The sequence below is a fragment of the Microcebus murinus genome, chromosome 10, assembly GCF_040939455.1.
Source record: "Microcebus murinus isolate Inina chromosome 10, M.murinus_Inina_mat1.0, whole genome shotgun sequence".
In the NCBI taxonomy this organism is placed as follows: Eukaryota; Metazoa; Chordata; class Mammalia; order Primates; family Cheirogaleidae; genus Microcebus; species Microcebus murinus.
This window is the reverse complement of record NC_134113.1, coordinates 14,577,911-14,599,961: the sequence shown is the minus strand read 5'-3', so window position 1 is coordinate 14,599,961 and position 22,051 is coordinate 14,577,911. Positions and strand designations below refer to the sequence as shown.

Here is a 22,051-nt window from a genome sequence, read left to right as displayed (position 1 = left end):
TTCAGAGATTAGAAGATAAGAAAAGTGGTTGAAGTCACATATAAGTGGTAGAACCAGACCTGGAACCCTCCTCTGTCTGACTTCAGACTGTGCTTTTAACCACAAGGCTATGCTACTTCACATATTGTGCAAAGAGCACTTGAGTCGGAGCCAAGTTTTGTACTAGCTGAACAACCTTGGGCAAGGCACTTACCCTCTTCCAGTCAATCACTCAAAAGAAGTATTACTCACAGGTATAATAGGTTGGGGAGACAAAATGAGTTCATGTGTGTATAATTGCTGCACAGGAGAAAGGCATTGTACTGAACTAAGATTTGGAAAATATTAAAATATAAATGTGATAGCTGATTAAGAAATGATTATTTGCTGTTTCCTCTTTTATGCATCCTTTTCTACCTACTTTATTTATTCATTTTTTTTTTTTTTGAGACAGAGTCTCTGTTGTGTAGGCTAGAGTGCTGTGGCATCAGCCTAGCTCACAGCAACCTCAAACTCCTGGGCTCAAGCAATCCTTCTGTCTCAGCCTCCCGAATAGCTGGGACTACAGCCATGTGCCACCATGCCCGGCTAAGTTTTTCTATATACTTTTAGTTGGCCAATTAATTTCTTTATATTTTTAGTGGAGACAGGGTTCTCGCTCTTGCCCAGGCTGCTTTCAAACTCCTGACCTTGAGTGATCCTCCCACCTCAGCCTCCCAGAGTGTTAGGATTACAGGTGTGAGCCACTGTGTCCGGCCCCTTTTCCCAACTACTTTCTATCACACATCACGAGTCCTACTGTGGGAGGAGGATGACTGAGATTCATTTCATGTATCTTGGAAATATTTTTGTTTTGATACATACAGGTCTAACCAATTCTTTATGACTGCTGCAGAGTATTCTGAGCTATGGATGGACCATTTAAAAAAAACATTCCTTTGTTGGTGGAAATCTAGGTTGTTTCCAGTACTTCTGTATTATAAGCAATTCTACAGTGAACATCCTCAAACCCACTGCTTTTGTACATGTGCTTCCTTAGGGAGGATGCTGAGGAGTAGAATTGTTGGGTCAAAGGGCATGTGTGTGTATATCTATATATTTATATCTATATCTATGTGTATAAATGATACTTGTAAATCACCTTCTAAAATAGCACCTTCCAGTAGGAATGTGAGCACTTCATATGTATACACGTGTACTGCATAATGACATTTCGTCAATTACGAACTGCATATACAACATTGGTCCCATAAGATTATAATATTGTATTTTTACTGTTCCATGTTAAGATATGTTTAGACACACAAATGCTTACCACCATGTTACAATATTCAGTACAGCAACATGCCATGCAGATTTGTAGCCTAGGAGCAATAGGCTATCCAGGCGTCCTCAAACTACGGCCTGCGGGCCACATGTGGGCCACCTAGCACATTTATCAGGCCCTCCAGGTATTTTTCCCACTGCTGCCTGTCCTGCTTAGCAGCCAACTTGTCCCGGGCCCACAGTGTGCACTCTCCAACGGTCTGAGGGACAGTGAACTGGCCCCCTGTTTAAAAAGTTTGAGGACCCCTGGGATATACTATATAGCCTAGATGTGTAGTAGGCTATTCTATCTAGGTTTGTGTAAGTGTACTTTATCATGTTTGTACAATAAGATTTAATGTTCACCTCTCCCACTGGACATTATGGACAGGTATGCTGTTCACTACATTATCCCCTCTGCCTAGAACATAGGGGATATAGTAGGTATATAGTAGGTGCTCAATAAATACTTGTTGAATGGCTAACTTCATACAGATGAGGGCATTGGCAGGAACTTTCCCTGTATCCGCATCTCTTTTCCTCCATAAAAAGATCCTCTTGGATTTATAGAATATTATCATTGACAGCAGGAAATTATTACTCCAAAGGGTTGGAGTAGCAGGGAATGGTCACTGGATTGTTAAAGTGTTGGGGCAAATTGTGAATCTCAGTCACAGAGAACTCCTTAGAAAATTTTGGCTCTCCCCTAACCCTGAAGATTGAGTTCAAGGTGGACAAAGATATCCTCACTCTATACCGCTTTTGGGGCTCTTATTGGTGACTGTGGCAGAGGTTGTCAGTTACTGAACATCCATTTCCATTCTATCTTAAACACCCATGAATTTGTTGAGGATGAAGAAGTTGTCTTGTTGGAAAACTATTTCTCAGTCTTCATTGCTAATATGTGGCCATATGACTAAGTTCTGACAACTATTGTATGGGTAGAATTTTATTGGGGTAGAGCTTCAGAAAAAGCTCATTAAAAGAGGAGACTGACTGAGCTTATAAGAGCCCTTTTACCCTTGCCTTCCCCTCCTCCCAGCTGCCTGAAACATGGATTTGATGGCTGGAACTAGAGTGGCCATATTGAGCCATGAGGCAAACTTGAGAGTAGGAGTCAGAGCTGAGGCTGCTGAAGCAGAAAAATGACAAGGAGGCTGGATTCTGATGAAGTCATGGGGCCAGAAGCCCCATGTCCCTCCACCGTTTCTTTTGAGCTTCTCATAGGTGAGACACAATGCTCTTTTCTTTCACTTACTTTGAAAAATTGTAGTTCACATAATCAACCTTTAGAAATTCAAGAGACTCAGAACCATTTATATTTGGGATGTTCCTTTCCTTGACCATTTGTTCAATCATCTCCATCCCAGCTTGAACAGCTGTGAAGGAAATGAGAAGGTATGTCAATAACAACAAAGATGATCATGCATAATATCATTAACCATACAAATGTAATTTATTGAGATATGCTCTTAGATACTTAGAAAATAGCAACCCTGCGAAGTGGGTATTACAGTCCCTACTTTAAAGATGAAAACACTGTTCCTCAGAGATTCTAAAGAATTTGCCCAAGACCACAAAGCTAACATCATGAGAAATTTTCACTATGTGACCATGGCTAAAGGGTTTTATTATATGACCATGTGATATGAGAAGTGCAAAATATTCTTTAACGTATACTATTATTTTCAGCATGCACATTTTACAGACAAAGAAACAGTCTCAGAGAGGTTAATTCTTGCTCAAATTATACTAAGAACTGGGGGAGCCAGTAGTCAAAGCTAAGCTCTTTGGCTCTGGAATCTGTGTGCTATGGCCAGTTCCAGAAAATTCCACATTCTTCATTCTTTCCACATTCTTTAAGCTCAAGAATTTTTGTCCTGAGGTCCATGGGCTGTAGGGAACTCTGGAGCTATCTAAAATTCTAATAAAAGGCTGAGTAAGTGGTGTGTGCATATGTGTCTCATTTTTCAGGGGAGAGGAGCCACATTTTCACCAGGTTCTCAAAGGATCGCACGACTCAGAAAAGGTTACATTACTGCTTTTATTTCATCCTGAATAACCCATCAGCCTCTTTATATGGAAGCACCACAGAACACAGTTCTCTGAGCTCATGGGGGAAAAGTGCCCTCACCTATATAAAAGAGCTTGAGAAAAGTTACTTCCATAGTTAATGAAGAACAATCTTTTAATTTAAAAAAAAATTGTTAAAAATTTTTTTTTAGAGATGGGGTCTTGCTATGTTTCCCAGGCTGGTCTCAAACTCTTGAGCTCAAGCGATCCTCCCACCTCAGCCTTCTGAGTATGATCTTTTAATTTTAATTTTATCATGGAGAAAATTTTGCCTTTATCCCTTATTTTGGAGTTTAGGTTCATTTCTAGTTATTCTTTGTTGGAGATGTAGAAGAGATTTTATCCTCTAAAAGGCCATGAATAATATTGTAATATGGGGCTATAAAGATAGAATATAAAGGATGTAAAGATAGAACCAAAGACACTATTGGAGAGCTTAGGTGTGAATCCCAACTTTGCCACATACTAGCTAGTGTGATTGTGCAAGTTACATAGTCTATCTGTCCCTCAATTTCCTCATCTGTGACATGAGGACAATAGTAACCATCAGTGGTCTGTCCACACATGTGAGAATAACAGTAGCCAATATTTGTTAGACATTTGCTATTGCCAGACCCCATTCTAAGTGCTTTATACAATATGTTAATTCATTTATGTTCCATAACAACCCCATGGGTAGGTACTATTATCATTCTCTCCATTTCAATAAATATTGAGCAGGTACTACTAATAAATAGACACATCAGATCTCTTTCTGGAAAATGGGGGGAGCATAACTAATTGATGAGACAAAATGATAGTAGCTAATTTGTATTGAGTGCCTGTATGTGCCAGGACTGTACATTCTCCACATACATCGCTCCTTGGATCCTCACAGCAGCCCAATGACATAGGTATTATTATCCCTATTTCACATAGGAGGCAGCTCAGGCTCAGAGAGGTTCACTGACTTGCCCAAGAGCCCACAGCCAGAGAGCGGCATTAGCCAGAGCTTGGAGTAACAGGGAGCGGAGGATAGAGCACAAGTTTTAAGATCAGGCAGAACAGACCTGAATTCATATTTTGCCTCAGCCCTTTACTGGTGTGTGACTTGGGAAATTTCAGACTCCTTGTCTGAAAAATGTCAACAATTTCTTCAAAGGGTTGTTGTTGGAATTAAGTCAACATAAGCCCCAGAGAGCACATTCAGAGCTTCGCCTTGGTGGATGCTCCAGAAATGACTCTGACTTCAGAGTCTCCACCACCCCATGCTATATTTCCACTGATGATCTCGTTTGATCCTCATGTTACACTAGACGTGGGTAGGCACCATTTTCATCACCCCATTTTCCACATGAGAAAACCCACTCACCCAAGGCCATGTATTGAGGAAAGGGACAGAACTGATATTCATACTCATGCGGATGGATTTCAGGTATGGTCTTTTAACTTCTCTTCTCTAGTGGGTGAAAAAAACTGTTTGCACAACTTTGATACAGTTACGAGATATCTATTTCTCATATGCATTTCTATGTATATCAGCACATCAATATAGAAACAAGATACACATGCATAAACATACATACATGTTCCTGGTATGTATTTCTACACATATCATGGTTCACATAACAATTGTGTAAGAGGGATCAGTTTCAGATCCCCTGTGCCAGACGAGGTACTAAGGGAGGAACAAGGATTTTCCCCCAAATTAATCCTCCCTCCTTCTTTCCTTTCTCTCTTATTTCCTTCCCTCATTTATTTGTTTTCTGGTATAGCAGGGGAGGCATTTCTTGGTTAACTAGTAGTGCTTGGGTTGACTGCTTTAGTTAAAGAGGACTGGGCAAAATCTGTCAATGTACATTCAGCCAATCATAGGCAAAATTTTACAGGAGTCAAACAGGCTCATATACTTTGATTTTGCAGTCCCTTTCCTCTCCACAATCTGCCCCCACCTTAGCCCAAGTAAAATCACATTCCAACATTTTTCTCTCCCTAGTGTTTATAAACACCCTCTAGCCCTCTAAAGGAGTGGTTCTTAACATTTCAGTGCCTCAGACTCCTTGGCACATCTCATAAATATTGTGAAGCCTCTCTCGAGAAAAATGCATAAATCATCATCTACATTACATTTTGCACACAATCTTAGGGGATTCTAAGTCTTTTTGGAAATCAAGCCTTTGCTGAAGCTCTAAGGTGTCAGTTTTACTAAAATCTCATTTCTTCTATTCTATAATGCATTCTTATAATATTTAGAGCCCCGAGATGTCCACTGTGTATGTGTGGGGGAAGGAGAAAGGGAGAGAGAGAGATAGAATCTGTGGCTGTGTTCGGATATGCTTCGCGTCAAGGTGAGCATTTTCAGGCAGTGCTTTCTTCCTAGCCATCTTAGCAGCCTCTGCATAAGGGACTGGATCCCTCCACAGTAGAGCTCATCTCAGTCATGAGACAGCCCAAGTTATGAGCTGCTGGGTTTGGATCATGGACCCCACCTAGGGGGCTGTAGCCTGGCTTTGGAAAGTGTCCCACTCACCATAGTCCAGGGCCCGCTGGGTAGCCCTCGCCTTGATTCCAGGGTAAGTGGTCTGAGAGGATGAGATGCCGAGATTCCACAGGAAGAAACATCCCCAGAGGACTGGGATCGTCTTTGCATGCATCTGCAATTAACCAACATTTATGGTTCCTTTATTATTCTTGGCTTTCTCATTGGTCAATTCCATCCAACATTTCTAGACTTTCCCATTTTCATTGGTCACTTCCAGAACTCCATCCATCCATCCATCCATCCATCCATCCATCCATCCATCCATCCAGCCAGCCAGCCAGCCATCCATCCAGCCAGCCATCCATCCAGCCAGCCACCCCGCCACCCTGCCACCCATCTATTCATTCATTCAAGCATCATTTACTGAACACACCAGAATGTGTTCTAGGTGCTGAGGATGTTGAGATGACCTACACATGGCCCTTGACCTCTGCTTCTCACAGACTAGTGGGTGAGTCACACACACACACACACACACACACACACACGATGACACAATACAATAGTGCAATACAACACAATACAAACAATATACTACAATAGCCTTGCAGTAAACTCAGTGATTGAGAAATGCCCTGAGAAGGATGCTGGGGCATTGCGGATTCTTGACAATCTTAGAACAAACTAGTCGATAGTTTACAAAAATGGCCTGGTGGCTCTGAAGCAATCACCCACCTGCGTGAAGACCTTTGGTGACTCCGCTGTGCCTGCAGGACAGGGCTTACACTCTTAGCTTCACACTCAAGATCTTTCACAACTGGCCCCAAACTTCTTAGCTCCTGTCCCTCTTCTCCTGTCCAAGTGGTGCTGTCCTGAGCTGGCCACACTGAGCTATTTGCTGCTCCTCAATTTGCTGGTTCTTTCATGCTTGGGGGCCTTTTGTTCAACCCTCCCAGTGTAAACACACATGCATGTACACACTCTCCCTTCCAGGGCCAGCTCCAGCGTCCCCCTCTGTGAAAGCTTCCCTCCCCATGTCATTCCACACCGGGGTCCTCACACTCTCCTCTGCACCCCAACCGCTCTTTGCGCCATGCACGTGCTTCCATTTGGACATCTGACACACGACCACGCTGCCTGCCGCAGGCGGGTCTCCTTCTCCTCCCTCCACCGCTACCCCCTGGTCCAAGCCTGCACCATTTCATGCGGACACGTGGACGTTTGTGACGCCTCCTCACTGTCTCCAAGCTCCATCCCTTGCCTCTTTCTGGCTATTCTCCACACCACAGCCAGAGCAGGCTTCTTAAAATGAAAGTCAGATCATGTCACCCACCCTGTTAAAGCCTTGCAGTGGTTCTCCTTATTACTCAGTGTGAAAGCCAAAGCCCTTCCACCAGCAGCTACAGGGCCCTCCTCACCCCACACCTCCACTTTCTCATTGACCTCTGTCCTTAACACACATGCCTGGGTCATGTGGCCCCAGCGCCACTGGTTAACTTTAGCTTTTGTGAATACTCTAAGCAGTCTGTGCCCCAGGGTCTTTGCACTTGCTGTTCCCTCTGTCTGTTATAGTCTTTCTCAGATAACCACATGTCTAGGTCTTTCGTGTCTTTAGATCTCAAGTGTCATCTCAGTGAAGCGTTTCCTACCACTCCATGCAGAACAAGGACACCTTCCCTGTGACTCTGATATTCCCTATGCCTCCCCTGTTGCTTAATTTTTTCCAAAACATTTATCATCATATAGTGTAGCACATAGTTGCTAATTTATTTATTTAATTTGTTTTCTGGCAATAATTTTGAATTACAGTTTATGAAAGAAAAAAGCTTACAAGCATCTGTAAAAGAAAGGACAACATATTATATACAAAGGAATAAATATAATGGCAGTTTTATGTTTCTCCTCTTTAAGATGAAATGTCAGAAGACAATGAAGCATTGAATAATGAGTATTGTCAAAAAGTTTGTGTCTCAAAAAATCATCCTCTGTCTTCCTCTCTATATCATGCTGACTTATTTAAAACCATAGTAATTATAGCATACGTTATATTCTTTAATAAGCAACATATGCATACTATTTTCTTCTTTTTAAATGTTTTTTAAGAGACAGAGTTTTGCTTTTTCACCCAGGCTGGAGTGCAGTGGTGCCATCATAGCTCACTGCAGCCTCGAATTCCTGGGCTCAAGTGATCTTCCTGTCTCAGCCTCCTGAGTAGCTGGGACTACAAGTGTGCACCACCATACCCAGCTAATTTTTAAACATTTTTTGTAGAGATGGGGTCTTGCTTGATTTGTTTCTTGTGTGCCTCCTCTACTGGATTTGGTGGACTTCATGGGAAAGACTTCATCACTTCAGCACCCTGAACAGCGACTGGCACACAGTAGGCAATGGGGAAATGTTGAATGAAAGAATGTCTCTTCCATGAGGCTGTGAACTGGGCCATATGAGCTTTATGGGTTCCCACAGCACTTAGGGAAATCCTTGGTCTTGGTAGGTTGCACTCTGTATTGTGATTGTCTTTTTACTTGTCTGTCCCTTTGTCACAGGGATTGTGTCTTAACTTTTATAACTTCAGAGTCTAGCACAATGCCTGGAACATGGTAGACACAACAAATTTTTGATTAAAAAAATCCTCTCCAAGGAGAGAAACCACATCTTATTCACTGTCATATCACCTGTGCTTGGGATATGTGAATGATCAATATATGCTTGTTGAATTAATGCATCCAGTGAATTAATGCGATTTCATTTTCTTGATAGATGAAGCACAGGACCCAACAGCAATAGTGATGTGGGTTTCTTTTAATGACAGCCAAGTGAGCTATACATTCACAGGCTTCGTTTCTGGTTTTGGGAGTTTACAATCTGGATGAGATCTCACTGCTGCATTCACACATGCTAGAGACCCATGCGTGGCCGGTACCACTGGGCTAACACACAAAGTGGAACAAATCAAGGAAGGCCAAGGAAGGTGACCTTGTGGAGTGGGCAAGGAAGAGGAAGTCATGAGAACCATGTGTTTAGACAGAGAAAGGGGTCAGGCCAGGTGGTCAGGTAAGGATTCAAAGAGGACTAGGATTCAGGAGCAGCCGGGTGAAGGGGAAGAGGTCACTGTAAGGGGTAGGAGGTGCTCGGCCAGAGTAGGTGAGAGGTTTGATTGAGAGAGTTGTGTAGGCTTAAAGGTGAGGCCATGGAGGTGGGAATGGGATGATGTAGACAAGAGTTTTCCAGAGAATTTGCTTGGAAAGAACAGAGCAGTCTGATTAGAGATGGAAGTGTCCAGCCAAGGCTATTGCTAGACTATCTTGGGCTTTTTTTGTGAAATGGGAAAAGGTGCTCCTTTGGAGAGATGCCAGCCATTGGCACAAGTGGGACCAGTGGAAAGTATTTTAGGAACTCCCACCCCAATGTATGCAGCTGGGCAGGGAGAGCAAGGACTGCCCCACTTACCCTCTTGGCTGGCATTTTGTCTAGTGCACAAACTGCCTGACTTTTACAGTGGTCCTGTGCCCAGATTAGTCCATGTCCATGTGGATATTGTGCTGGAGGGCCATGAGGTTCAGAATTAGGGTATTGACCTGTTCATGCATCAGTCCATCTCTCACCTGACCTCCCAGGAGTCCCCTCTGTTTACCCCACTGTCCAGCCAAACGGAAGTCCTGGTCCCTAAACACATGCCATGTTTTCTGCTTAATGAGGTTGCCTATGCTGTCCCCCTCCAGCCAGGCCTGCAGAAACCCTGCACATCCTTAAGGTCCACTTTAAACACAGTCTTTTATCAGAAGCCATGTCCGACTTCCCTGAGAAAAATCTCATTTTCTCCTGAACGCTTGATCAGAATATACATTTATTCATGTGTGCATGTTTCTTTTCTTACTTAGGATCTGCCTCTCCCTTACCAGAACATAAATGCATGAAGGCAGAGACTGCATTTGGTTTCGAGGTCTCAGATCTGGCTAAGTGCCTGGCAATCAGTGAGTGATTGGAAGTGCTGGTGGGATGAATTAGTTAATTAATAAATGAAGGAATAGCCCTTACCTTACTCTGCGTTGTATTGTAGTTCTTTGCAGAGGTGATTAACAAAGCATTTACATACTAGTAGAGTGTAGGCAACCATTGGAACTGATGTTGAACACAATCCCAGAGAGGGGTCTATGCGGTTGGCTGCTGGATCGGGGGAGGATAGAGGATGTCTCGGCCAGATAGTTGGGGCACTGGGGCTTGGAGGGAGGCACTCAGAGCATTGGCTCTTTACCATTAGATACTGAGGCATTTCAATATTTTAACACTGATATGGCCATAGGCATCCGGTGTGATGTCTCAGTCCTGCGGAATTGGTTTGGGTTCCGCAGGATAAGCTACAGCAAGAACCTGGGCAGCAGGACTGGGGGCAGGGCTAAGGAGGGGTGGCCTGGGGATGGTCAGGGTGCAGGCAGCACTAGGGGAAGCATAGAAGAATGGCAGTGAGAGCTGAGGGGAAGGAGCTCGGGTGAGAGGGGAGGGTCTCTAGCCAAGCAATGAGCAATGACCAGTGGAAATGTGAGTAGTGGGAGAGGGCCATGTGAAGCCCTCTGTGTCCTGCAGGCAGGGTGACGGTAATGGCATCTTATATCAGAATGGATGCAAGTCCCTCCTGCAGGACTAGGTCCAGTGGGTTTCCTGCTGTGCTGGGCCTTCCTTGATCCTTTAGCTGCCCCGGGGGATGGTCAATGGGTCCTGGAGAGGGGAAGAGGCTGAGATGGGTGGGACTACAGGAATGAGAGGAATACTCCTGGGGCTCAGGTCAGTGGCTATTTACCAAGCAACATAGAAGCATTTCTATATTTTAACAAATGGCGAGGCCATACTAATATACAGTCATGCTAATATCACTATAGGCAAAGAATTACAAATGGATGTGTCATACCAAAGCATGCAGCAGAGGGATTTTTTTTTTAAAACTAAATATTTTTATAGCAGTGGATAGCAATGGGAAAGGATATTATACGAAAATGTCTGTACCTATTAGACTGTATGGATATTCAGGCAGAAAGGACGTCTCTGCCTGGTACATAGTAGGACCTCAATCAATGTGTTGCTAACTGACCAACTGAATAGGCTCACAAAATTCTGGTTAACTAAGAAAAGTTCTAGGAAAGGTTGGAAAAAAAAATGAAAAACTAAACCATCATATATAGAGTTCTCTGTTTCCACAGTGAAAAAGCATAATAAACCAAAACAGAGATATTACTCATGAATGGGATAACAACTGGAATGATAAATTTATACTTCTTTACCATTTACAAAACTCATAATTCTTTGAGGTAGATATTATTATGATCTTACCCCCAGTTCAGACATGTGGAGGCTTAGAGAATCTGGATGACTTGTCCAGGATCCCAAGTAAATCAGGCACCTGGGAATCAAACCTTATTCTTCTGGCTCCGAATCCTAGTGTTTATGAATTTCTTTTCATTGAATGAAAAGGTTTTTCATTTTCATCTGGGAATTTTAAATAGGAGTTGCTTGATGCCATTTTCAATGTGAAAAAATTCAATAAACATCTGGAAATTCTTAAGCATCAAAGTGCAAATCCTTTTGTATTTTCTTGGGCACAAGTGGAATTTTAAATTCCCTTCCAGCAGCAAAACCTGTTTTCCCTTCTTGGATAAAGGAAGTTTCTGAAGTGGTATACTTTGATGATGATCCAGGAACCCAAATTGCAGATAGAAAAACATATTTTTCCTCTAGAAATTCTATGAGTGGAGGAAATGACTGGGGTACAAAGGGATGGGTTGGACACAACTTTCAGTTCAATTGTTTGGTTAGGATGATAATTTATGGGCAGGGGAGGAAAGAACCTTGTCAAGCAAGGTGATGACTACTAAAAGGTTAAGTAATTTGGCTGACAAGCGAGGGCAGGGCTGGCTGCCTGTTAAAGGAAAGCCTCCAAGATGACTTAAAAACCCTGCCAGCAAGTTACCTATCTTGTTACTTCTGAGGAGTTGCTTCTTTCCAGGGTTCAAAACCTCAGTAGTCGTTTTGTTTCCATACCAACATTACAGACAGAACAACGCCCCTAAATCCAATGGTCCTCGTCTGAGCCATTCTGATGACTGGGAATAAGAAAATGCCAATCCAATTTAGAACATTCCTGAAACCCACAGCTTGGCTTACCACGACTGCTCCTGGGCGAGAGCTTTGACAGACTCTGGAAAAACTGCTCCAGGGAGTGAAGAGTGAGTGAAAGGCAGCCTTCGAAACTTAGGCACAGGTTGAAAAGCTAAGTTCAACAGGCTTAAAGATGTCTAGAATATGAGTATTCCGACATACTGGCTAAGGCAAAATGTACATAAGAAGTTTAAATGAGTTAAGTATGGAATATGGGCAGAATCGGGGAATATTTCAAGGGACTCAGCCCATACATCTGATTTTATGGCAAGATTTCCAGTGACAAAGGACTTTGACAACTCCTGCTGCATCTTTCCTCCCAAAACTCCAGGCTTCACACCAACAAGCTCAACGATTCAGGCAAGTGGGAGGGTAGTTTTGCTCTGAGGGGATCTAGGTCACGGATGTGGTCTGAGATCTGCCTCCAAAGCCTCTGGATCGTCACAGCTTCTTAGTCTTCCCCACACTGACCAAGAGATGAGACAGGATTTTCTGCCATTGTGCTAGGTTCTTCTCTGAAACGGAGGCAAAAATAAGTCCAGACCACTGAGCAATCATCTTAACTTTGCTCCAGGATGCAAAACTAAATATGTGGTCCAGACCAACTCCTTTGTCTTTCTTAGAGCGGTTCAGTATTCACTAACCTCTTGCCTAAGAAGCATCGCAGTGGGCATGCGTGACATCAAACAAACGAATGAATGAATGAAACACAGAAACCCTCAGCAGACAGTAATAAACCCCCAGGATATGTGACGGCTGAAGGTTCAGGGTTCTGCCAGAGCTGGGGCATCTCCAGTGAGAGATCCCTGTTTGGAGAGCATGCGCTGGCAGAGCCCTGTAGTTTGTTCCTGAGTCTTACCTCAAGCAGAAGATGTAGCCACAGCTGAGGAACAACCTTTGCTTCCTTCTGCTTTTGAAGCCGACGTGTTCTCCACCTTGCGCCTTGAACTCAGCTGCCGAAAAGCAAAGATAATTAAGTCTGAATCATCTCAGCAGTGGGTTTTTTTTAAATGCCTCTTTCAAAATGTGATACACAATTGCTTCACTGCAATTACCCAATGGTATGAATGAACACTACAGTCTCTACCTAGATGAACAGACAATGCCACCTAGGCAATAATTACCTCCCTACAAAACACACACACATACACACACACACACACCACACTTGCAAAATTGTCATGGCTACTTTACCAAAATGATTAGGACCAGTGTATTGATAAAGGTATTGTTACATTGAATTGGAAGAGAAAGAAATTTTTTTTCTGGGATAATAAGTGCCTTCTGGTTTCTTCTGGTCAGGGTGCCTGCCGTGATGGCTCCACTCCTGCCAGAATACCTTTGGACTTTTGATGGATCATCACATTCAGTCTGAAAGCATGAGGCTTGATAACCAGGCTGACCTAGTTACCATCTTTATCGTTCAGGCATCTGATAATGTTTGCTCCTTTTCAGAATGTTATTGATGACTTCCTGTCCCAGCATTCCTTTGAAGTAAGTTGGGTGGATCCATCAACTCTTACATAACTTAATATCTTTAGATTCTAAACCCCATCCCTGCTCCTATCTCCTATAAATGAATTTTAGCCCATGCCTTTTGGATGGCCAGAGATCTGGTTGTATGAAGTGTCTTATGTCTTATCTACAACTCTCTGGGTAAGACAGGGTGACCAACTGTCCTGGTTTTCCCAGAATGCAGGATTTTCAGTACTAAAATCAGAACAGTCCTGGGCAAATCAGGAGGATTGGTCAGTTTAGAAGGAACAACAGGCACATTCACTTGGTATTGTCCATACTTTCGACAGCTTTTCAGGTGAGTTATACTTTGAGTTATATTTGCCTATTTGAACTGAGTTTCCTTAGGGGTAAAATGAGGATAAAAATAATATCTTCCTTGATAGGTTCTGGTGAAGAAAAACATTGATAACATGTGAGAATGTGCTATTAAAACTGTAAAGTGCTGTAACATTTTACTCATTAGTATGTGGCTATATCAATGGTGATATGAACCTGCAGACACTCTCTTCATAGACTCATTTATTATTAGTCAGCATAAATTAGTCCATTCAATCAACAAATATTTATTGAACACCTACTATATGCAAAGTCCTCATCAGCAAACAAGAGAATCTCTGTCCACATGGAGTTTATGATTTAGGAGATGGAGACAAGATAACCAAGCAAACAACACAATAAACAAAAATGTATAGATTGTGACCTGTACTATGAAGGAAATAAGGGAATGTTTTTGGTGGGGTGGTCTTGTAATTGGTGGGGTGATATAACTGGGGGAGGTGGGCTTACTTTGTTAGGAATTCCAGGCAGGCTTCTCTGAGGAGGTGATATTTGAGCTAAGATCTGACTATTAGAAGTCAGGGAGGCAAAGCACGGAAGGCAAAGGGGGAAGGGAACAGCAACGGTGGGCCAGTATGTCTAGAATGGAATGGGGGCAGAAATAATCGTACTGGATATCTAAATGGTGATGTCAGGTGGGTAGCTGGGGTTCAGGGAAGAGGTCAGCTAGAAATATGGATGTCCAAGTCATCACTTTAGAGGTGGAGCTAAAGCCACAGAAGTAAATGAGTTTCCTATGGTGCACGTCCTGCTGAAGGTATGAGAGGTATTAATAACTTCAGGTGCTATGCAGGTAAACACTTGAAATTGTACTGTGATTATTTTTAGTGCATTAGAAAAAATACAGAACCATGCATAGTAGAAGATGAACGACATCACACATCCTATGGAAAAAATTCACAAAATATTAATACCTCTAAATATTTCCATCTTTTTCTCAGTTTCTTTCCTGGGTTGCACCCTGCCCGCCTCTCTTCCCGTCTCTGTGGTTCTAGGTCTCCTCTTTCCTATCTCTCCTCTCCATAGCAGCTTCTTGGGTCTAGCTGGATGACCCTTGGGTCTCACCCTCACTGTCCTCCACCTCTCAATTCCTTTTCTCTGTCAGAAAGATTAGATCTCATCCAGCCTCTTATATGCATCTCACACCCATTAACCAGCTGCTTAGGAAGAACTAGTCTTGGAAGGAAGATGAAAACTGTAAGATAACAGTGTCTTTCCTAATGCAAATACTTTTACTTCCTATTACAAAAGACCTGCAAGTCTAACCATATCTTGGTGAAAACCCCAGAGTCACTGTTTTGTATCCTGGGTTCTGCCACAGGTTTGGGGAGAGTTCTCAGGGAGGATGATTTCAATGAATGATAGAGTAATACAAAACAGGGAGACTTGTCCTGAGGGTTTTTGCCTCCCCTGGACCAGGACCTGCCCTACCCATCCCAGCTCTGAGACTTTGGGCAATTTGCTTCACTCTTCTGGGTCTCAGAGACATCATCTCTGCAAGTGGAGCTCACATTTACTTTGAATAGTTGTGAGTCTGGGCACAGTGGCTCACTCCTGTAATCTCAGGACTTTGGGAGGCTAAGGAGGGAGGATGGCTTTAGCCCAGGAGTTTGAGACCAGCCTGGGCCATATAGTGAGGCCTCATCTCTACAAAAATTAAAAAATTAGCCAGTCGTGGTGGTGTGCACCTGTAGCTACTTCAAAGGCTGAGGCAGGAGGATTGTTTGAGCCCAGGAGTTTGAGGTTGCAGTGAGCTACGATGACACCACTGCACTCTAGCTCAAGCAACAGAGCAAGACATTCTTTCAAAAAACAAACAAACAAACAAACAACAAAAAAGGAGGTTGTGAGAATTATTTTAAAGGAGGTAGCACCTATTAAGTTTTTCATACAGTGACAATAAGATGCATATTACTTGCATTTCATCTATTTTTATTTGAAATTAATAACTAAAATGATATTTCAAACAACTTTTATTTTTAAGAAATATACAACATTTAGTTTTCATTGAATTTGTTTATTACAGTTATCCTCTATTTGGAAATTAATGGAAGTTTCCCCTTTATATAACTTCTCCCTTTTAAACAAACATATAGATTTTAAGAAGTGGGTTGATTGATGGAAATAAAACAAATAACAGTACAGCTCACAGGGGACATAGAATCGTTTTTGAAAAAAAGGCTCAAGTAATCAGAGTTTAGGAAACAAAGATCTAAGATGAGAGTATAGCTAGTTTGTTTTCTTTTATTTGGAAGGGACTTTAGAAGTCACCTAATTAGCCTTCTTTTCTATTTAAGGAATCATTTCAGGGCAAATTTGCCAAGTTCATCACTAAGAACAACAACAACAAAAACCAGCAGTACTCTATCCAGTTTCATTGTTTATTTTAGATTTCCATATTTAACTGAAGATTTGTTGGATACTCCTGCCTATTCACCCTACTCACGATGGCAATCTAGGATGCAAGATTAATTACTACACAGTCGAATAGCTAACAGTGTATTAATATTTGCAGAGCAAGAGACACTCTTAATTAAAACTCCAAAAGAAAAATCATAATTAACTAAGTAGAAATACTTGTTCATTAAAGAAAAATGTTAAGAGACAGTGTTAGGGAAATGAGCATCTCAGTTCTTGGTTTCTAGAATGTCTGGGCTATTCCCATGTAGAAAGGAGGTACCTGAAGGTCAAACTTGTTTTCAGCTCGGAAGAAAAATTATGTTGTTCTTTGTAGGAGACAAAAGTGAGAGGGGACAAGAATTATGTGTACATGGCCAGGTAAGGCACTTTTGGTGCAAAAGACATCACAAGCTTCCAGACCTCATGACCCCTCAACATTCGTGTTGGTGAAATCTGGTTGAAGGGCAATCCTAAAGAGGGATATAAAAGGTAGAGAAAAATAAAAGCTAATATTTATTGAGCATTTGTTATGCTCTGGGCATCACCCACATATTGACTCATTAAATTCCCACCAAGATTGTATGAGGAACTAATATTATTTCCATTTGATAGGTGGGGTAACTTGCTTGAGCTTAGGTTTCACAGCTAGTAAGTCATGGAGCCAGGATTCAGGACCCAGGTGCTCTGCTCCCAGAAGTCCACCCTCTTAGCCACTATCCGAGGCTACCCTTTTAGGAAGGTTACTAAAGGGCAACCCACAGCCCAGGGATGTGGAATGTGGGGAGAGGGAAGGATGCCGTTGCTAGGCAACCCATGTGTATTTCTGAGCTGCTAACTGAATCTGTGTGAGTAATACAGATTTATGTATTCGTTTGAAACCACCAGTTTATTCCTAACCAGAGGAGACCTGGAATTCTTGTGGTCCTGGAGAGAGGTGAGTGACCCTACAGTTTACTCTGGGAGGGCTGAGAAGTCTGGCAGAATCATCCTATCCCAGTAGTAGCTCCCCTTCTCCTTCCTGCTCTGTCCTGGGCCACAGTTCCTTGATGTCTGTGTGATGACATTTCTGGGTGGACACCAGTGACTGACTCAGACCATGGCCTCTCCTGCCAGTCACACTCTGGAACAGTTTACAGCAGTGACTCCCTCTTGGCTTAAAAAAGCAAACAAACCCACTCGCCTAGTCCCTTCTATCATTATTAGTTACCTAAAAGGGAGTCACATTTTATGATTGCAGTTCAAAATGAGCTTAAATTTTTGCTAAATTTTAAATGCACATATGTATGATTTTTATGAGACATGAGGGATATTATGGAATCAAACCGATAAAATAGTGTGATGTTACTCTGAAACATCTGGGAATCACTGGTATGAGCCTAATTCAAATAGATTTCTCCTCTTAGCCCTACTGACATTTTGGGGTACATAATTCTGTGCTATGGGGGCCTGTCCTGTGCATTGTAGAAGGTTTAGCAGCAGCCTACCTCAACCTGTTATATGCCAGTGGCACCACGCCCTCCTACCCCACTGTGACAAAAGTGTTTCCAGACTATGTCAGATGTCCCCTGGCAGGAAAAGGCACCGCGGTTGAGAGATACTGAAATAAAGTATATTAAAGTATTCTATCTAGTCCTTTTAGTAGGAAATAGCATTTTTCTTGAGGAGTGGATGCTAACATTCCTAACATCATTTTTCTTCACTGTCCAACAAGCATGTGAATACATTCTTGTGATAAAAGATATAAAAGACTCAAATAATACTAAAGTTTACAGATCAAATTGTGAGAATTCTAAACCACCCCATCCTTACTCTGTCTCTTATATACCTGGAGTTATATACCTGTCTTATATACCTGTCTCTTATATACCTTGTAGTTCACTTTCCAAGAACTGTATCTTGATTATTTCTCTCAATGCGTTCCAGACATCTGCATTTGGTCCATGGATAGGGTTTTAATCATTTCAACAACTTCTCGGGATTCTTTTTCTAATTTGCATGGTTCTATTTTCCCCTCAAACATTTTTTAAAGGCCCATTTCAATTTCTTACCAGGCACAGCTATCTCAAAGTCATTTATAAGCATATAAAAGAGTAACCACAGCAAGACCACGTAGTATAGACCAGTGGTTCTCAAAGTGTGGTTTCACTGCAGCATCAGCATCACCTGGTAATTATTAGAAACACAAATTCTCAAGTCCCTCGCTAGGCCTGCTAAGGTAGAAACTCTGCAGGTGGGACCCAGAAGTCTATGGTTTAAACAGCTCTTCATGGGTCCATCATACCAAAATTAAAGGAACAACTCCTTAGTGAGGATTTCCCTGAGCTATTGCCTTTTCGGTTGATCCATCTTGCTGCTGGGTGTGTCATCCTAAACCTCATTTGTTACAAGTATTTCTGTACATGATTTCTGAATTTGCAGAAACTGGTCTCTTAGATCACCTACAGGGTACATCTGATAGTTCTGCTCTCAAAGATTCCATGTTTCTTTTCTAACCCAGTCCTGTATTGGATATTGTGTGCAAGGTGACAGTTCATTTTGTCTTGTCAGTCCTCACGGTTATAGTTATTGCCTGTGCCCTTTGTAACCTGAGAATCTGTACCTACCATCTAAAACATCATACCAATTCAGCAGGAAGTAGCTTGATGACTACATCACCCCACCTCCCATAGATATGGAAAGGTAAAATTGACAGTGGGGAATAATGAAGAAAGATATTTGAATAATAGTTAAAAAACTAAAAGAGAATCAACAATAAGGAAACAAAAACCCAATTAAAAAGGGAGTAAAAGATATGAACAGGTGGGGAATGCAGTGGCTCATGCCTATAATCCCAGCACTTTGGAAGGCCTTTAGGTGGGAGGATCATTTGAGACCAGGAGTTCAAGACCAGCCTGAGCAACATAGTGAGATCCCTGTCTGTACAAAAACATAAAGAATAAGATGGGTGTGGTGGCATATGCCTGTAGTCCCAGCTACTCAAGAGGCTCAGGCAGGAGGATCACTTGAGCCTGGGAGTTTTAGGTTGTAGTCAGCTGTGATCGCACCACTGCACTCTAGCCTGGGCAAGAGAGCACAAGACTCTGTCTCATTAAAAAATAAAAAAATCTCAGAAACTATCACAACCAAGAGGAGCCTAAGGAAACATGACCACTAAAGGTAATGTGATATCCTGTATGATATCTTGAAACAGAAAAAGAACATTGGGAAAAAAACTGAAGAAATCTCAATAAAGTATGGACTTTAGTTAACAAAAATGTATCAATGTTCATTCATTAATTTGTGGGAAGTGTATCATAAGGGAACACTGGGTGTGGGGTATATGGGAACTCTCTGAAATAATTCCATAAATCTAAAACTGTTCTAAAATTAAAATTTTACTTACAATAAAAAAACACCTAAAGGGAGCCAATGAATGAATTCCCACAAGATAGTGACATCATCTCTTTGCAGTATTCTATAAAATGGTCCATTTTTTTTTTCAAAAAAAATTAAATTTCTGAGCTCTTTGAAAGTTGCAGGCTCATTGCCTACAGACACATTAAGGTGGCATTCTGCGAAAGGAAAAAAAATTCTCAGGAAGGGAGATAGCTGAGAGAAGAGGTGTGTAATATTCTCATGGACCTTTGAGGGTTTGGAGGACTGTCCCCCAGACTACCTTAAAACTTGGCAGTGTCTGGGGGATGCTCTGCCTCTCTTCCAGGATCCTCCCACACTGCTGTGGTTGGGCTACTTCCGCCATCCCTGCAGTTACTCCCTGTTGGGCAAAGGATTGCGAAAAGGACCCCAGGTGTATTGTTAATACTTTTCTACTATCTCTATAACAAAGTATTATAAACTTAGTGGCTTAAACAAAACAAAAAAGACAGGTGTGAATCTTTACAACACACCTGCCTGACATATTCTCCTTACCACTATCATTCTTGTAGATGGCAACCTCTGCAGGTTTACGTAGTTCTCAGAGGCAGACTGGGGGAGATGGCCTCCAAAGATGGCCACCACATGAGCTTTGCGCTGCTTTATCCAAGAGTGCTATTTCAGAGAGAAACTTTTATTTTGTTTAGATCACTGCTATATGGGATTTCTGTTTGAGCAACTGAAGCTAACCTAATACAGCTTCCAAATACTGCAGAGTCATTTTTCAAGTTCTACTATTTCTACTTTATAACATCGTCCTTGCCCACCAATTGTCTCCATCCACTGTCATGCCACTAATTTCTTTCTTCTCTCAGTTACCAGAAGAGCCTCCTAACTGAGATGGTCTCTAATACAGTGCTTCTCAAGGTGATTTTTCCTGCCAGGGGATATTTAACAAAGATTTGACACATCTTTGGTTCTTATAACTGGGGAGGGAGAGGGTTCTACTGGCATTTTGTGGATAGAGACTAGGGATGCTGCTAAACATCCTACAATGTACAGCAGGGGTCCTCAAACTGTGGCCTGCAGGCCGAGGACATTTATCTGGCCCACCAGGTGTTTTTGCCACTGCTGCCTGTCCTACTTAGTAGCTGACTCATCCCGGGCCCACAGTGCGCATGTGTGGAATGTGTGCCGCACTCTCCAATGGCCCTCCAACGGTCTGAAGGACAGTGAACTGGCCCCCTGTTTTAAAAGTTTGAGGACTCCTGATGTACAGAATCGTCCCCCACAACAAAAACTTTTGTAGCCTAAAATGTCAACAGTGCTGAGATGGAGAAATCCCGATCTAATCTATCCCTCTCATTCTATCACAATCTCCAGTGACAGATTTCACATTACAGATCTGATCATGACCCTAGTGGTGTATCCCTGTCAGATTCATGGCTTCCTATCATCTTTTGAACAGATTTCCCTTTATTTGGGGGAAAATTCCAATATTATGAGTCCTGCCTCCCCAAGGGAGTTCAGACTCCAATTCCCAGTCTCCTTTGTAGCTAGGACTCAGTTAGGGGATCCAGACTCCCTCAATCAAGTCCACCCCATGAGCCTTTGATTTGCAAGTGAGCAAAATCAAGAAAAAGGCTCTTATCAAAGTTTGGCATTTTGCAGGGGGCTGCAAAAGCATGTAGAGCATTTGATGATAACAGTGGCTGTCATTCCCCAGTGGTTCCTGGCAGTGGTGACAGCAGTTTTTTCCAGTGTAGGGTGAGGAGGTAGTAGCAATCTCAGTGTGATAGTTTCCTTATCAGGCCAGTTCTTCAGCTAGGTTCTCAGCTTCATTCGCAGAAGCTTTAGCTAAGGCCACTTCTCCAGTCCTCCCTAGAATTCCCTGAGCTATACAGTATCCTTTTAATATACACCTTTTCTGCTTAGTCAGCCAGAGACAGCGTCTATTGCTCAGAACTAAGAACCCTCATAGCAGAGACTCCCCTTCTTAAAACTCTCCAGTGGCTTCCCATACATTCTAGAATGTGTTCCAAACCCTTTGCTTAGTCCAAGGCTCTTCTTAAAACGGGGTGTATCCACTCTGTCTTTCACTCTGGTCACACAGAGTCATCCTTCCTCAATCCCATATTGCTCACTACTAAAGAATTCTACTGGCACAGCAACCCTCCTCTATGTACCCCAATCCCCAGGTCTGTATTTATCCCCATCATAAATGAGACACTTCTTACAGTCCACTGCAAGAGTTGATTCACTCAGCTGTAAACTCTGCATGGGCAGGAACATGTCTTTTTGGTCTTTGAGTATCCAGCCTGTAGGATCTGTCACAAAGTAGGCAGTCTATACATGCTTGAGTGAAGGGCAGGATGTGGACAAGTGCTGCCACCTACTGGGATAAATCCCTATTGGGATTCAACTCTCCTATAGTGATGCAGACAATGGTTATCACACAAGGATGGATGTGAGGAT

At 42.4% G+C, this 22,051-nt stretch overlaps 1 protein-coding gene across 2 annotated transcripts in view; it reads right to left on the bottom strand.

Moving 5' to 3' along the window:
* Positions 1-22,018, bottom strand: part of BPIFC (BPI fold containing family C) — a 50,721-nt gene extending 28,703 nt beyond the window's left edge. The window contains exons 1-6 of one of the 2 annotated variants that reach the window (XM_076007060.1): positions 21,814-22,018; positions 20,132-20,251; positions 16,503-16,692; positions 12,828-12,921; positions 5,867-5,990; positions 2,543-2,663 (exon numbers count right to left, since the gene is read on the bottom strand). In XM_076007060.1, the coding sequence (XP_075863175.1) occupies positions 2,543-2,663; positions 5,867-5,990 (245 nt within the window). In that variant the 5' untranslated portion in view covers positions 12,828-12,921; positions 16,503-16,692; positions 20,132-20,251; positions 21,814-22,018. The remainder of the gene's footprint in view (positions 1-2,542; positions 2,664-5,866; positions 5,991-12,827; positions 12,922-16,502; positions 16,693-20,131; positions 20,252-21,813) is intronic. The other variant, XM_076007059.1, reaches the window with a different exon arrangement.
* Between the last annotated feature and the right edge of the window lie 33 nt (positions 22,019-22,051).